Source organism: Lytechinus variegatus, chromosome 15 (assembly GCF_018143015.1).
Source record: "Lytechinus variegatus isolate NC3 chromosome 15, Lvar_3.0, whole genome shotgun sequence".
NCBI classification, from domain to species: Eukaryota; Metazoa; Echinodermata; class Echinoidea; order Temnopleuroida; family Toxopneustidae; genus Lytechinus; species Lytechinus variegatus.
In genome coordinates, this window is record NC_054754.1 from 18,746,336 (window position 1) to 18,765,004 (window position 18,669).

Below are 18,669 nucleotides of genomic sequence, written 5' to 3' on the forward strand. Positions count from 1 at the left end.
CTGTGTATTATTATTATCATAATCTAGGCACGTGCAGCAGCGATAGGGAAGCAATTATGTCCAATGCAGAAGACTACAAACCATGGCTCCAAATCAGCCCCAGCCTATACACTCTATATCTATACACTCTTGTCTTGCTTTAGTCGTTCCTTTTACCGACCACTACCCCGTTGCATAAAAGTTACCATCATGGTATGTAGCCAATGGTAATTTCCCTGAAATTACTGATTTTGATTGGCCATTGATCAGCGTTACCATGGTAGTTACCATTGGATGACAAAGTTACCACTATAGTAAATTTTATGCAACGGGGCTCAGGATTCGGTGCATGTTTTTTTTTTTTACATCCCTCATTAAAAAATACATACACTAAAAGAGACCGGAGTGTACAGGCGATGGCAGCTTTGCAGTGAAGCCACTGTTGGTGGTGTCCCGTATGCTTCGCCTTCACAGCATCAGACTCATAAAAGCAAAGTTAATAACTAGATGCCATGGAATTTGAACAATAACTTTAGATCATTTAAATGTGAGGGGGGGGCAATGGTGCTACCAAAGATACTACAAGGGGAAGATCGGACACTTTGGTGATTTTTTCGAAACGCTCGATAAATGCTCCTGAGGCAGGGCGCCCAACAGCGTTGAGTAAGTAAACCATCGCACATCGGCACGCAGCTGGGAATAAAACATATGGAGAAAATGAGAGAGGGGATTTTGGAGAGGTTTCAAGGGCCGCGCATGGGAACAATTCCACCTTTAATTACCCACGATCCTCAAAAATATATTCATCTTTAATTTCATAGAAAAAAAATGAATAAAAGAAATTATGTTAAAAACATCTATTCCTTCACCCCTTCACCATTTCTCTCATATGTTTTGTACACAACCATCTCGCGACATGCAAAGGTTAAAAAAATTCGTTACTTACTCAATGCTGTACTGCGCTCTTCCCGAGCATTTCAACGCGGTCTATATACTGTCCGATCTTCCCCTTGTAGTATCTTTGGTGCTACATACAATGAATGTGTTCTCATAATCGTGCAGTTACTTTGAAGGAAACCTCAGAGGGTACACCATACAAGGCTTATTGCAAAGACTGTACGGGAAACCTATATGGAAGCGCTGTGGTGAAGCGGTTCTGACTCTCGCCTTGTAATCAGAGGGTCGTGTGTTCGAATCCCACCACGGCCTAGTGTCCTTTGCCAAGGCGTTAATTCACACTCTGCCTCTCTCCACCCAGGTGTTAAATGGGTAACCAGTGGTATGTGAAAGCTAATATGCCTAGCCATTGAGTCTTGGAACTCTTGTTGAAATGCTCCCAAGGGAGTGGAGAAGGTGCATACATTGTATTCGGGCATGCAAGGATCCAATGACCGGGGTAATGATATGTCTGTAAATGCTTACACAAGTCGTATTAAGTGCTATATAAATGCGGAATATTATTATCATTACAATATCTACAACATGCCATCATCTGGTACAAATCTGCTTGGCTGAAATAAACAAAATGGCAGAACGGCAGGAAGATTCGACATGTCAAATGTCTGTGATATGATCTGTGATTCTCCTGCAACAAATCAAATTGCAGTTACAGCTTGTTGCTAGTTGGCACACACCATCTGCGATTTTGTTTTAATTGGATCTCAGTCCATTCAATTTGCTTTTATTCTTATAAGAATTGTAGTGTTCATAGATGTGAGTATTCATAAGATGATTTAGAATTTTAAACAGTAAGGTATTCCATGTCGCACTATTTGGATAAAATTTACTAAGTTTCATTCCAAAATCGGGTCGCAGACCAACCGTAAGGTGTGCGGTGATCTTAAGGTATTGCTATTCCCTCAGTCACATTTGACCTGCAAGGCCAACACAGAAACTGTGTGCAGTACCACTTCAGTCTCAGTTAAATGTGACTGAGCCTACAATCCTAATAATGAAAAAGGAATTTGAATATCCAATCGTAATCGAGACATGGGACGCGTACCATTGGCTATGATCTGAAACCAATTGGCCTTTACTCCAAAATACAGGCTTGCCATCATAAAAAATTGTTAGAGTAATATTCTTACAATCGATTTGAAATTTCAAATAAACGGATACTTTTCATTCACATTTTCCATAAATAAGTGTATTGTTGCCTTGCATAGAGCCTGAATGAATGAAAGAAAGTTATGTGAAATACTAACAGGTGCAAGCATAAATCTTGGGCATAGAGCCTGAAGTGAATGATAGAAAGTTACAGGTCAGACTGTATTGTATGCCTGCACCAGGCAAGGTGCTTAAAGAATAGAAACTTTTTTTGGTTTTTAAGGTGTGTCCTGAACAGGACCATTGGTACATGTATGTATTGAGTAGAAAACATGTACCATGCTAAGCAACCTGGCAGTTGACTCTTCATGCTCTTCAACCTTGTAAATGTAGTTGTATGTGAACTCGGTTTTTGTTAAGTCTGAAGACTATTGGAGCTAAAAGCTGAATAAAGTGAATATCAAAATGATTTTCTGACATCTATATCTGCGTCGTTATCTTGTACCCCGTATATTTCAACAGCGAAATGCGAAAAGTTCTAAAATTGGATCTTGGGCCAGTTGTAAGGTGTGCATTGGCCTTTATGGTACATTAGCTAACCACCTTCATCATCCTCCTCCTCCTCAACTGTTCCTTCATCCATCTCCCTGTTCACCTCCTCTTCTTCTTTACTCTGTGTCTCCTTTTTCTCGGCGACAGCCATTGCTGCAGCCCCGGATGCAAACAGCGCCCCCTCAGACGAGAACACGCAAGTCTGAAGCTGCTCCAGATCACTCTGTAAAGAGAAATGGGAATAATCTTTAGCTTTATCACTGGATACTTACTCACAATACTTGTTTCCTTCATGAGACAACAAAAAATGCGTAAAAATATCAAGCCATCTACGGTTTTGTCTCAAAATTATTTTGGGACGGAAGACACTTTGTTCGAAGATCACTGTCAAACTTTGTAAAACTGATTATAAAATAAAAATAACCTATTATAATAATAATAATATAGGGTATTTATATTGCGTACATATCCACCTTAATTGTTAGGTGCTCAAGGCGCTCCTATATTAACTGGCTAAGCTAGGCATTCATAGCACACCCATTTACCTAACCTGGGTTGAGTGCAGCACATTGTGGATCAGTATCTTGCTGAAGGAAATTACGCCATGGCTGGGATTTGAACCCACGACCCTTTGTTTCAAAGTCCGAAGACTAATCCACTGGGCCACAACGGTCCACATAATTGATCTTTAAATATGTATTTGACAACAAAATCTTTGGATAAAGGGCCTTGAAGTCTTACCTCAAGCGTCTTGGCACATTCACCAGTTCTCACATCCCATACCTTGACCTGAAAACAGATATCAATAATAGAGAATTACAAGATTATTTCAGGAGTATATAGCCTTAATAAGGGTGTACAATCATCTCTGTTATCATCATCATCATCATCATCATCATGAATCATCATCACCATCAATCATGACCATCATGACCAAGATTATTTCAGGAGTATATAGCCTTAATAAGGGTGTACAATCATCTCTGTTATCATCATCATCATCATCACCAAGACCATCATCATCACCATCATCATCGTCATCATCATCATCATGACCATCATCATCACCATCATCATCGCCATCATCATCACCACTACCATCATCATAATCATCATCACTACCATCATCACATCATCATCATCATCATCATGAATCATCATCACCATCAATCATGACCATCATCATCACCATCATCATCATGATCATCATCACCATCGTCATCATCATCACCGCTACCATCATCACCATTATCATAATCATCATCACCACTACCATCATCTCATCATCATCATCATCATGAATCATCATCACCATCAATCATGACCATCATCATCACCATCATCATCACCATCATCATCACCATCATCATCATGACCATCATCATCACCATCATCACATCATCATCATCATCATCATGAATCATCATCACCATCAATCATCACCATCATCATCACCATCATCACATCATCATCACCACTACCATCATCACATCATCATCACCACTACCATCATCACATCATCATCACCACTACCATCATCACATCATCATCACCACTACCATCATCACATCATCATCACCACTACCATCATCACATCATCATCACCACTACCATCATCACATCATCATCATCATCATGAATCATCATCACCATCAATCATCACCATCATCATCACCATCATCATCATAATAGTCAACATCCACATCATCATCATGACCATCATCATCACCATCATCATCGTCATCACCACTACCATCATCACATCATCATCACCACTACCATCATCATAATCATCATCATCACCACTACCATCATCACATAATCATGAATCATCGTCACCATCAATCATCGACATCATCATCACCATCATCATCATAATAGTCAACATCCACATTATCATCATGACCATCATCATCACAACCAGTACCCATATCATCCTCTTTCATCTGAAGGAGACATCAATTTTCCCTACCGTCTCATCATCACTTGCACTGGCAACCATACTGCTATCATTAGTGAACGCCAGCGCCCTCACCCAACCGGTGTGTTCCGAGAGCACAAGAAGACAGCGAGCATCTCGTGAACTCCACAGACGAACAGTCTTGTCCCATGAACCCGTTGCCTACGAAGAAATAAATCAGGAGACAGAATCATATACTCCGATGTTAAAGTGTAATAGGGCAATTCCATTAAAAAAAAACAACCTTTTTGTACATCTGACCCCCATTTTTTTCTCAATTCTTATTTCACTTCATGAACCGACCAAGTCATGATAATAATAATAATAATATGTCCATTTATATACTTAATATGTGCATATACTCAACTGGCTTTGATACTTAGAATCATATTAGTACCCCAGCTGTAGCTAAGCCGCCATATTAATAGACGCTAAAGCGTTCAATAAATAAATCCTACCGGGTACCCATTCACCTCACCTGGGTTGAGTGCAGCACAATGTGGATGAATTTCTTGTTGAAGGAAATTACGCCATGGCTGGGATTCGAACCAACGAACCTTAGTTTCATTTTATAAAGGGGTCATGTGAAGTGGTGCAGATATGGGTGCACGTGCAGGTGAAGACGGACAGTCAACCTGTCCGAAACGTCGAGCCTCTCTTCTACTCATCATTTCTACTCGCCGACTCAAGCCAGCATCTCCTCATCAGCTCTACTACTCAAGCTGTTCTCACTCAACATTCCTTCTGGTTTACAGTCCTTTTCAGGACTACTTTCAAGAAAGAATACTCTACTCTCAAATCTCCACTTTCTTGCCTATGCATTTCTTCTCTTCTTCTATCCACTGTTTTCTATAACACTCCACATGGTATACCGAAAACCACATCAGCAATTGGAAATGCATTTGTTAAAAAAAAGGGGAAAAATCCTTGTTAAAGTGTAAGTACTCACCAGCATGCCAAGTTTAGAGAAGGCCACTGCGTGGACGTTTCCTGTATGACCTTTAAGAACCCTAACCTGGTCAATACCTGCCTGACGACACAGCGCCCAGAGACGTACGGAATGGTCCCATGAACCTGTAGCCTGGATTTAAGGTTGGTGGACATATCACGGGGTGTATTCAGGTTTCAGAAGTGCTAAAACTTCTTGTCTCATATTTATTTTACTTTGTTACTTCATTAATTCAACTACAACAGACGCAGGACCAATATTACTAATCTTTTTTTTTTCAGCACTCCAAATGCATTTTATTCAGTCAAATAATATAAAAATATACACATAATTTTTTTTACACAATCAATAAATTAACTCAAACAAATAACAATACTTCACATTTCTCTCAAGTAAATGAAGAAAGAAGTGACATTCATCTAGTATCGGATTTGTTAAACAAACCCGATATAGAAAAAAATAAATCTCCTCTCCATTATACTGAACATTTATTTTCTTTGCATACACGTACAGGAATTTTGCTGTTTAACGTTTGTAGAATAAATGTTGCTTAATTATACTTAACAAAATATTTAATGCATCATTTCTCCTCATTGAAACCAAAGATTTTTTTTAAACTAAACTTGACATGCACCTGAGCACCTTCATTTATCAAAATTTCTGTTTTCCATTTTTTTTTAAATTTACATTTAAAAATGTATATCTTCCAACTCCCTATTACAAAATAAACCTTTTTTCATTTATACCACTCTTCATCTTTGACAATCTCCGTCATTATTAATTTTTTTCTAAAAACCTTATAGGTACATACTTTTAAGGGGGAAGTTGGTTGTAATCAAAGCAGAACACGGAAATATCGGTATCATAATCCACAGTTTTTGGAATTCTGAAATCTATGAATACCTTTATTATGGCATACTCAACACTAGAGCATGTATTTTAATATATGTTAGATATTATTATTTCTCTGAGAGCAGAAATGGAGTTGGGGTCATTTTAGATTAATAATTTGTGCCATCTAGATACTTACTAGCAAACGATCATTAGCGCTAAAGGCACAGCACTGCACCAAATTCTTGTGTCCAGTTAGTATGTTTCGGGGGGTTCCAGTCTAGTTCAGAAAAAAAAATGAATCATTTTTTAAATAAGAAAAACATGCACATACAATGATGCGTGGGACTTGCTCCATGAATGTCCATGGTGCCATCCGATCGCCAAAGGAAGTGACTGAAGCAACTGATTCTTTTCAAAATTGACCTTTTCTCTTAATTAGGTGGTCTGTCTATGACAGATCACCTATTGATTTCGTCAGAATTTTCTTTATTTCTTTCTTTCTTTATTCTTGGCACCTATGTTTGTCGCCAACTTTTCTCGAAATTGGCTGAATCAATTTTGCTGATTTTTTCGTCATATATAGAATCTATCATAGAGACGGCAAACTAAGCTTTTCAAGGTCATATGGTCATGATGACGTCATCTACGCGCCATTTTGTAAAATTCTTCATTTGATCATATCTTCATTATCAATAATCAAAAATTAACAATATTTACATGACATTAACTTCATGTCAAGGGTCAACTGTCAATGTCATCAAAGGTCATGACGCGCGTACGCGCTCGTCAAAGGTAAAAAAATTGTCCAAATGACCTATAAATTTTTTTGGGTACGTTTCAGGTCATTTTAAGCATTTCAAAAATTTGCGCGCGCGCGTTTCCGCGCGTTACACCTTAACGCAACGCAGAAAAACCGTTTCTTTTAATATCATTGCATTGCTAATAAAATTCTGAGCAATTTGATACCTTGATCAACCTTCTACAACCATTAATATACAAATTAACACCCATTAAAGTTTGCAGCACGTGTGCGCGCGAGCTCTCACTATAGGCCATATATGGGCAAAAACATGCCTATTGTAAATTCACTGTAGCTCTTTAAAAAGTCCGTTGACCCCCAACTTTTTTTTCATATATCGATAGAGTATTAGTTGTAGATTTGATTTCATGTCACCATTGTCCCTAAATTATATCGTGACGTCATCAAAATGGCGCCCAAACTAAAAATTTCATTTTTTCAAAAATGACGTCATCAAATTTATGCAAATTTGGCTGTAACTTCTCGAATATAGATCATTTTTCGCCCAGATTTCAACATGTTGTAGTTTAGAATGTACTCTTTCTCCTCAGTTAACATGAATCTTCGTTTTGAGAAACGCATCATTGCGTAAAACAGCGATGAAAAGAGGCCTGTCATTTTTCCTCATTTTGCGTGTAATCTCTATGGGACATGATTTTTTCTCAAAACTAGATTCGACATTCCTCTATTTCGTGAGCCATATCTCCATTTTTTCTGGTCAGTTTTCTTTAAGCTTTTAGTATGTTGTAGCTGAGATTCTGAGCTTTCGCAAGTGTGCCCTTCATTTTTTGATCAGATGCCGGGATCATGCCCGTATTTCACTTGCAAAATTGGACTTGTAATTCTCAAAATTGCTTACGTGTATTCTCTATGGGGAATATCGTGGCTCAATGGATAACGCATTTGACTTGCTTTCTCGAGGGCGGAGGTTCGAGTCCTGGGGTGAACAAGATGATTTTTTTTTCAATTTTTTTTTTCTTTTTGCCACCTCTTACATGATCCTTTATGATAATTAAAAGGCATAAAAGTTTAAATTTAGCAAGATAAAACAGATTATAATTGCTTTTTTCATATCACATGTATTTTGCGTGTAATCTCTATGGGACATGACTTTTTCTCAAAACTAGATTCGACATTCCTCTATTTCGTGAGCCATATCTCCATTTCTTCTTGTCAGTTTTGCCGGAGCTTTTAATATGTTATAGCTGAGATTCTGGGCTTTCGGTAGTGTGCCCTCCACTTTTTGATCAGATGCCGGGATCATGCCCGTTTTTCACTTGCAATATTGGAATTGTAATTCTCAAAATTGCTTACGTGTAAAGTCTATGGGAAATATTCTAGCTCAATCGGTTAGGCGTCAGACTTGCATCTCATTCAATCATGCGGGCAGGGGTTTGAGTCCGCGGGTGAACATGATTTTTTTTTATATCTTGCGCACGATCAATTATAACAATTCTAATAAATAATAGCTAAAATATTGCAAAATAAAACAGATTATAATCACTTTTTTCATATTATATCTATCTAATCATATCCGTCCATCCGCTATCTGTTATAAATCTATGTATATTTCTTTCTATCTATCTATCAATCCATCCATCTGTCTGTCTATCTATCTACCTACATGACATATATGTCTATCTCTCTGTCAAATATATATCTACATGTTTGAATATGTCTCTCTCTCTCACCCTATCTATCCATATATATGTCTATCTACCTACTTTGCATATTATGTATCTGTCTATCTATCTCTCTCTGTGTCTAATATAATATACCTATCTGTTTAGATATGTATATCTATCTATCTTTCTATATATCCATCTATCTATCTGCCTGTCTATCTATCTTTCTATATGTATGTCGGTCTGTCTGGCTATCTATCTATCTATCTATCTATCTATCTGTCTATTTCTATTATATATATCTATTGAATATGTCTATCTTTCTATATCAATCTATCTGTCTCTATCTATCAATCTATCTATGTTTTATTAATATAACCACCTATCATTTATCTCTCAATCCATCACTTGATCCATCCATCGCGCCATCCATCAATATAATCATGATCTATCTTCTATATATCTGTGTGAATATGTATGTCTGACGATTGTCATCACCACATTAATAATCACATTGAGCAATGGTCAAAATTTATTCTTAGGATGTCTAGAATCAAGATTATCAATCATATCTAAGTGATTCATTTTATACATTAGCCGACTCTGAATGAAAAATCATCACAGACCACCTAATTCGTCCGCATGACGAATTAAATTCTAGTTTAGGAATACTGTCTGTATGCTCAGCATGATGCTAAAGGAATTAGAGTCAAATGGCCCCCAATATCTAAAATATCGAACTTTCAAATTAAAGTAACTATGAATTTCTATCCAGAACAAGACACATTTTTTTTCTAATTTACTGAAAAACTCCTTCCACAGAGTTACTTGCTTTTTCATAAAGGGTGGGGGTGCAGCATAGACAATGCGTGCACTCAATAAGTGAACTTTACTCTTTTTAAGCATCGGAGGGGGGGGAAATACATACTTTTTATAGGACAAGTCAATGCAAACAAAAAGTTGATTTCAATATAAAGAGAAAAATCCAACAGGCATAACACTGAAAACATCATCAAAATCGGATGAAAAATAAGAAAGTTATGACATTTTAAAATTTCGCTTAATTTCACAAAACAGTTATATGAACATTCTGGCTGGTATGCAAATTGGCAGACTGATCACGTCACCCACTCACTATTTATTTTGTATTTTATTATATGAAATATTCAAATTTTCTCCTCAATGTTCTGTGAAGTAAAGTTTTATTCCTCTCTGAACATGCGGAATTACCATTGTTTTAACATTTTATGGTTCAGTCAAGTTGGTCCCTATTGTCAAATCTGTAAAAACTGAAATATTGTATATGGAAATAAAGAACAAAAGAAACAGTGAGTGAGGGACATCATTGACTCTCTGATTTGCATGTCACTATAAAGTTGTACATGCAACTGTTTTGTGAAAAATAAGCGAAACTTTGAAATGTCATAACTTTCTTATTTTACATCTGATTTTAATGAAATGTTCAGTGTTATGCTTGCTTGGTTTTTCTTTATTGATTCAAATCAACATTTTGATGGGGTGGACTTGACCTTTAAGTAACTTGGATTTCTATAACTACTATTAATGCAAAGGTCCAGTGGACAGATCTATCATATCTGGCAGGACATGAAGTGGGCATCACTAGTACTCTTTGTATAAAATAGTGTATGTTATTATGGACAAGATGTAAAAAGAATGAATGTATGTACAAGATTTATGTAAAAGAGATATGTAAAATAATTCAATAATAAATAATAATCATATGGAGCTTTTATATAGCGCTTATCACAAAACAGTTTCTAAGCACTCTACAATTTAAACAGAACGTGAATAAAACAAATACAATACAATCAATTTAATAGAAACAAATTATGAATAAAATAGAAAGAAAATAACATACAACTGGATAAAATAAAATAGAAAGAAAATAACATACAACTGGATAAAATAAAATAGAAAGAAAATAACATACAACTGGTATTCAATAAGTGTAAAACATAAAGAGGTAATGAAATATCAATCATATAACAACAAATCAATAGAGAGATAACAGATAACGGGTCATTGCAACAGCTTACTTGTTTTGTTGATTAAAAAGATGGGTTTGAGTCAATTTTTTAATTCATCGACAATAAGAGAATTTAATTTGTTATTGTTTTGTTTACATTATGAAACAAAGGTTCTTTTTTGTTCTCTGGAATAAAATGAAAGAAAAAATTTATGACAGGACATACCTCTAAATTCCAAACAATAGCAGTGCAATCCCATGATCCTGAGCAGAGTAGCCGACCGTCACTTGAAAACCCTACCGTCTCAACGCATCTTGAGTGACCTGTAGAATCATAGATTAAAAAAAATATATATATATAATGCAGACAACGTAGGTACTAATGACGCATCTAAGGCTAAACAAGTCATTCCAAAGCACTACTTCAGCGCTACAAGCACCAGGCACTGAGAACTGATGGACTAAAGAATGAGCGAATTGGTGCAGTGCACTAAAAACTGGGCCTAAATTCATCGAGAATATCATCGCATGGTGAAAGACCACTTGTTGAGTGCATGCAAATGCTTAACATTCATGAATAGATAATTTGCATTCGGTTCAACTTACCCTGAAGTTTGTAAATGATATCCGAGTTTCTTGTCCTCCACACAATCACTGTTCGGTCGTAGGAAGCGCTGGCGATGTAGCGACTATCTGGAGATACAGCTACCCCTTTGACTGCACCTGTGCATTATTTTGACCCCAAAAAATATAACAATGAGCATCGTATCTATACATTCAGACAGAATATTGATAAAGCTATGATGGTCATGATGATGAGGAAGATAGATAGATAGATAGATATAGAGATAGATAGATAGATAGAGATAGAGATAGATAGAGATAGATAGAGAGAGATAGAGAGAGATAGATAGATAGAGATAGATAGAGATAGATAGAGATAGATAGGTAGGTAGGTAGGTAGGTAGATAGATAGATAGACAGGTAGATAGATAGATAGATAGAGATAGATAGATAGATAAAATGGATTTTATTAAAAAACATCATGTCTCGCAGTACAAACTGAAATGAACATGAATTACAGATAAAAAGAATTACAAGACAATAAACAATATACAGTATCTAATATAGGAAAAGTACTGGGGGTGATACAAAGTCCTGATAGTCTTATCCACTTCCAGAATCCTTATTTTTCTCAAGCTACTACTTGTGGACAATCCAACAACTTTTTCTCTGTTTTCCCATTTTTCTTTTTACAGGGGAATGTTGCAAATATTCATGATAGTACTTGCATATTTCTCTTTGTTTTAAACATGAGGTGTTCTTCATTCAAACATCAACATTAAAGATGTTATGATGTCAGAAAATAATTCTTGAACCATTCCTCTATTTTTTTTTACCTGTGTGTCCAAAAAATCTGCAAACCAGGATGTTTTTCGGTCTGTTCCAAACACGCACCCTGCCATCATCTGACCCAGTGACCATCATCTCCAGATCCCTGGAGAAAGCCACGCAATTGATCTAAAATAACAAAACATTTTTCAGAAATAAAATCATGAAAGAGTGTTGAGAAGACATTGATTAACTTTGTAATTTGAAAGTAGCACCTGACAATGTTTACAATTTTTTTAATATCTATCATATAGAAATATATATATGTAAATTGACCTCTGTAGCCTTTGCTGCTGGTAAACATTTACATCATGTACCAATAAATGTATGCAAATGAAAATAAATGAAACATAGTCTGTACACTTGAACAATTGCTGTATGGCTTAAAATTTATAATTATTATTGCAACAACAGCTGTATGGAGATTTTTGTTTACATTATTATTAAGTCCTGTAATTTACCCCCCCCCCTCAAAAAAAAGAAGATTAATTACACTACAGCTACTTCTTTTACATGGTAATAAAAACAACAATAATAATGATAATAATAATAAAAGTAAAAATATTAAAGAGTAGATTTTAAAATGATATTTCTACATTCAAAAAAATGAAAAAAATTCTGGATAACAGTTTCCTTGAAGAAAAAATTGCAGAAATATCTGTCTTCTTCCCATTTTGATGTCACCTTGTATGAAACTGTGACAAATGGATGTATAATCTTTTCTCAAAATATCATTTCTCTTTGGGGAGGGGGGATATATTTAACTGCCATATTGAATAGCATAATTTGACCTGTAAGCCATGACAATCAAGGATATCAGAGGAATCAAATGCTCATTTAATGTAATAAATATTATAAGGTTTGATCCATTATTACTCAAAGTGTATGTAACATGTGAAATGGGTGTTATTTTTAATGTGATAGAAAATAATTTTCAAATGAAGAAAAATTAAAACAAAAAACCCACCTCATCTTTGTGTTTTTCATATCTTGTCTTCTTCTTTGCACCAAAAGTACCATCAAGCTCTAACCGAGCTGCCAGCATGGTTTGATCTATGGCAAAGAATTAAAAAAAGAATCCAGCCTTGGTCAAAAAAATGTTGTGTTGGAAGAAAAAAAAATCAAACAGAATGGTGAAAATTTGAAAGAAATCAGACAAGAAATAAAGAAATTAAAAATAGAGCTCCCTGAAGACTATATTTTGAATTTGCAACTGAGTAAGTAAATTATGAAAAGGGGCAAAGACAACTTTTCATAGGCCATGTAAACAATTATCAGGGATTTGTGGTTTTCTCCTAAGTACCCATTCCCCTAGGGAAGTTAATCATGACCTTTGACCTTGGTCATGTGACGTGAAACTCATGCAGGATGTTCAGTGATACTTGATTAACCTTATGTCCAAGTTTCATGAACTAGGTCCATATATTTTCTAAGTTATGATGACATTTCAAAAACTTAACCTCAGGTTAAGATTTCAATGTTGATTCCTCCAACATGGTCTAAGTTCATTGACCCTAAATGACCTTTGACCTTGGTCATGTGACATGAAACTTTAATAGGATGTTCAGTAATACTTGATTAACCTTATGGCCAAGTTTCATGAACTAGGTCCATATACTTTCTAAGTTATGATGTCATTTCAAAAACTTCACCTCAGGTTAAGATTTGATGTTGACGCCGCCGCCGCCGTCGGAAAAGCGGCGCCTATAGTCTCACTCTGCTTCGCAGGTGAGACAAAAATCACGTAATTGGTTGTGATTTTATTTAACTTTACACCTTCCTACACCTAATGCGTAGGAAGGTTTAAAAAACAGGGGGAAAAATAAAGGATTTTTACCAGACCGATATCGCGTAGTCCCCTCGATCCACATGTAATACCGATGTAAACAATGCAAATAGAATGGCTTGTGTGTGTTTTGAGTTTTTGACAGACGTGTATCAATCAGGTATGATTATTTACGTCTGGGACCGACCTTTAACATCACCATCCGAAAGACGTGATCAGGGCTCAAACCTCGAACCTCTGCATCAATTTGTAACTTCCCCACAGCATGGATTACAGGCACACGCCACAACGCCCAACGCGTCGACCCTTGAACCGCTTATGTATTACTATTACATACTTCCGGTTAGCGATGCCATTCTAAAGATCAATTTATAGATAAAAATTATTATTTTACAAATAAAATATATTACGTGATTATAAATTATTAATAGTATCATATTAATTATTTATAATTACGTAAGAAATTTTCATATTTGTAAAATAATAATTTTTATCTATAAATTGTTCTTCAAAGAGTTACGCAAGTACGTAATACATAAGCGGTTCAAGGGTCGACGCCATTGTATTTGCGTTGTTCACATCGTATATTAAGAGTCTATTACAACAGTGTCAAGACGTCAATGATGAAGAAGCTAGTATATGCCAGAAGAAGTGAAAGACTAATAGAAATCTGACTGGCCATGATTTTTTGCAAATCAATTATTTTAATATTAGGCCTAGCCCTAGACAAATTAGAATATGATAAAAAGACACAAACTTTGTTCAATTTTAATGAGAATTTTGGCACACATAAAATTTAAAAATATAAGGAACAATATATACTGATCTTGTTTACTTGTTTAACCTCCTTAAGTTCATTTTTAAAATTAAGACAATTGCAAGACACTCCTTATACACTAACATGAAATTCATTATGTGGGAAAATCAAAACACAAGATTCGTATGATCCGAACACCCGCGAGTCGATGCCTCGAGGAATTACATTACACAAATCAAGTTCATGAATTTTTGAATCCATACCATTCCCCATTCACTCCAATGCCCTCTAAGCTAACATATAAGACAATAAAAACATTGATATCTGCATTAAAACAAATAGAAAATCATACCATGTTCGTCTTGTTGTGAATAACAACGGAACGCTGTCAGTTATTATTCTAAGTAAGGCACCTCTAAAGGGAAAGCAAAGTAGAAAATATATAGGCCGCGCCTATCGGCCATTTAAAAAAAAATAATATGATGTTTTTACTGTTCAAAGTAAAACATTTCCGGACTGTGTGCATATGAATTGCAGGTACCACACATGCATTTTATCATAAGATATTTCAAATCTATGATTTTCCTAGATTTGAGTAAGATCTCGATTTTCATTTGATTCCCCCGAAAATTTGATGGGGGCCAATTTATGTGTTACTTATGGGCAAAAAATAAAAATAAATAGATAAAAGAAATTTGAAAATTCTTCCTTCAGAAAATCCAATGTATTCTAATCAAGTTCACCGATTCGTGAAAATGTATAGTTCCTATCATTTCAATTGCAAACTTTGCAATAATTTTACATTTTATACCCCGTGTATAATTCTCTGCCGTTATATCTTGTTTGACGTTCCATACTTTCAAAAATAATTAGCTAATAAGCTAGAGCTAAAGGCCCCTCAAACATTGGGATGCTGAATCAAATAACAAATATAAAAAGACAACCTCGTTTGGGCAGGAGATCTCCTAGCTGCCCCCTTCCCCCCCCCCCCCCCCCCTCCGACACGGTGATCGAAGAGAATGCGGCAGGGAGGAAAGGGGTAGTGTGTGTGTATTTGAGTTTTGTCAGACGTGTATCAATCAGATATGAGTTACGTCTGGGACCAACCTTTAACGTCACCATCCGAAAGACGTGACCAGGGCTCGAACCTCTACATCAATTTGTAACTTCCCCACAGCTTGGATTACAGGCGCACGCCACAACGCCCAGTAGGAAAATGCGTCGCAGAATATGATACCTCTATTTTTTGTCCATTTAAAAGTGTACCCCAGAGAAATAACGAAGTGGCCATACATTGCCTTCTTCCCCTTGGGGTTGAATTGAATTGAATTTATTTTCATACTTCACAAGATAGCAAAATAAAGTACTACATTTGATTACATACAGTAATGGCAGTAAATACAGTGAAATATGAAGGAACCTGCATGCATAAAAAGCAGAGCTTGTAATGTCTGCAGGGTTGATACCCCCGCCATTAATACGCCTGTGGTGTACCCTGTGCCATATTAGTCTGCATGCACAGACCCTCATTGGAACTTTGATCAACAAGTGTGCCTCTATACGCAAAGACTATAGCACATATTCCAATACAGGAGCGAGAGAGCCTTCAGTACACAAGGCATAAGTAGGCTGCACATTCAGACCCTTATTTCGAGTGAAGGGTTTGCCCAGCAGACTAGTGCCATATCACTATTAAAGTTTTTTTTTAATAATTCAAAGTTATCAATGATAACATGTCCAGTTTATGATTATCGAAAAAAAATCAAAATTTCCTTCATTTCACTTCTTCATAATTATTATCACATATAACGCTGTAATTTATACTATAGATGATAGCGTCCGCCGACGAGTATGCCATGCACATGCCCCCGTGAAAAGTTTGCTTCACCAATTCATTTTCCTCTTCTTCTAAGTTTACAATATAAGAAATATTTTTCATTTTACTCGCACTCAAATGAATATTTTCACGTGTTATGATTGAAATCCTTTGCAATAAATTTTTACCGTGTTTAATTCCCAGGAAATCTATCTTTAATAAGCCAGTTCGTAATTCCTTCCATCTACGCATGATCAGAAGAAGGTCATTTGTACTAAAGTGACATGGTGGTTTGAAATCTAATGAGATAAGCACCAACTTTGATGTCTTGATTATTCATATATTCTTTTGAATTGTCCTTTTCATTTACATCCACAAAAAACAACGATGCTTCCACGAACGACTGGTATTTCACAGTTTGTCAAGTACATTGTGCAACATGCTAAGATATGCATTCAAAGTAGGAATGCAACAAATACCTTCATTAAGTGTTCATTGGTTTGCTATTCTAGTCACCTGGTCTATTCAATTTCTTCATCCTGCTATGTAAGGCAAGCTTACGTAATATCTTGCTTTGAAATCTGCTCATCGTGATGAAAGAAATGAACATTTGACCAAAATTGCCCATGAAGTAACTACGAACTGGTTTATTGCTTCAATCGCGACTTTCCATTTTTACAATGACCATACCGTGGGATATATAGGGATGAAGCCCAACCCAGAAAGATAAGAGGAGGAATAAAAGTGAATGTAATAATGTGAGGTGTTAATTGGAAAGAAGGAAAACTTTCAGGTGTCATCGTATCTTTCACTCGCAATTTTGCAAGTTGAGAGAGATGGGTCCTTATTTTGTTCAGGGGGGTAATAAAGGTATTAAAATAATGATACCTTTTTTAAAACAACATAGCTCGCACTTCACGCTCGCTTGGTGATATATGTATTTTCTTCATGAATCACTAAAAACAATTCTTTAAAAAATGAGTAAATTAAAATAAAATGAAAATCAGCTTGCGCTTCTTACTCGCGTCATTATTGTTTAGTTAAATACAGTACTCATCTTGTTCATGATTACAAACATGCAACTCTGCTCAGATTGTTTAATATTCAATTCGGGTGTAAATACATGAAAATTTAAATTTGTCCAAGAACTTGAGCTTGATTTTTTTTTCAGGCGTTATTATCCCACCCCCACCACCATCACCACCGTCATCATCATCATCATCATCATCATCATCGTCATCATCATCATCATCACCATCATCCATCATCATCACCACCACCACCATTTCATTTCATTTCATTTATTTCATTTTCAACAAAATATAAATCAAATAAATACAATCATAACAAGTGAACATCATAAAAATATATATCAATGTCATAAAATCAACTTGAGAAAGCCATGCTATAAAACAGTTACATATAAAATAATCATGTGTAAAGAAATTGTGATCTATAATTTGTGAAAATGGAGGATCCCACTAAAAAGCTAGGCTTGTATGTTGTGGGCTCCTCAAAATCTGACAAACGAGAAATTAATTTTATATATTCAAATCAAATCAGAAACTATGAGAGCCAACAGGAGACATCATTAAAAGAAAATATCAAATAATCAAATGTGAAAATTACGCAAAAAACTCAGGAATGAGAAAATATAGAAAGAAAGCGAATGAATGAAAAAAAAGAGAGAGGGAGAGAAGAATGGGGGGGGGGGTGAGGAATGAATGTGAGAACTGCATATGAACTAGGCCTAAAGAGAGAGGAGTGAAGACAAGAAGCAAAGTAGCGCATGACTGAAAAGGAACTGTGAATAAAGATAAAATCTGTGATGATGTATTTTTCAGACTTGATTATAAGATTTCAGTAAGAAATCATTCAATACCTTCCTCCAGAGTCCTCTTCCTCATCCTCATCGTCGTCGTCGTCACCTAATATCTGCACTTATCATTGTTGCTTAGATGAATTAATGGGGGTACGGTACCGGTACTGTTTTAGTAATCAACTTTGCACGATATAATAAGTTTTAATTGTACTTATTTTCTCCGACCGTCAGCTCTTGTCTTGTTTCTTTCATAGCGCCCTCGTACCGAGGACGATGTCGATCGCCTGCACGTGCGGTATACGGCCGGCGCGCGTCGATCGTACGTACTGCGTACGCGTGCTGCGCTGATTTACTGTATTATATTC

General features: G+C 35.9%; 1 protein-coding gene across 1 annotated transcript; it reads right to left on the reverse strand.

The window, feature by feature from the left end:
- Positions 1 to 303: 303 nt before the first annotated feature.
- LOC121429088 (WD repeat-containing protein 38-like) lies at positions 304 to 15,090 on the reverse strand. Its single transcript, XM_041625992.1, has 10 exons — positions 15,019 to 15,090; positions 13,091 to 13,176; positions 12,132 to 12,252; positions 11,338 to 11,454; positions 10,958 to 11,055; positions 6,517 to 6,597; positions 5,487 to 5,618; positions 4,550 to 4,699; positions 3,319 to 3,366; positions 304 to 2,800 (listed from the first exon to the last, which is right to left on the reverse strand). Exons 2-10 carry the CDS (start codon positions 13,166 to 13,168, stop codon positions 2,621 to 2,623), a joined length of 1,005 nt encoding a protein of 334 aa, XP_041481926.1. The 5' UTR covers positions 13,169 to 13,176; positions 15,019 to 15,090; the 3' UTR covers positions 304 to 2,620.
- Between the last annotated feature and the right edge of the window lie 3,579 nt (positions 15,091 to 18,669).

What these genes read in the sequence shown, in the direction of transcription:
- LOC121429088 (XM_041625992.1), bottom strand. Translation starts at nt 13,168, where the DNA reads ATGCTGGCAGCTCGGTTAGAGCTTGATGGTACTTTTGGTGCAAAGAAG. An exon ending in TCTCTAAACTTGGCATGCTG is followed by an intron (nt 4,700 to 5,486) that starts GTGAGTACTTAC and finishes ATTTCTTCGTAG; the next exon opens with GCAACGGGTTCATGGGACAA. An exon ending in AATGTGCCAAGACGCTTGAG is followed by an intron (nt 2,801 to 3,318) that starts GTAAGACTTCAA and finishes TTCTCTTTACAG; the next exon opens with AGTGATCTGGAGCAGCTTCA.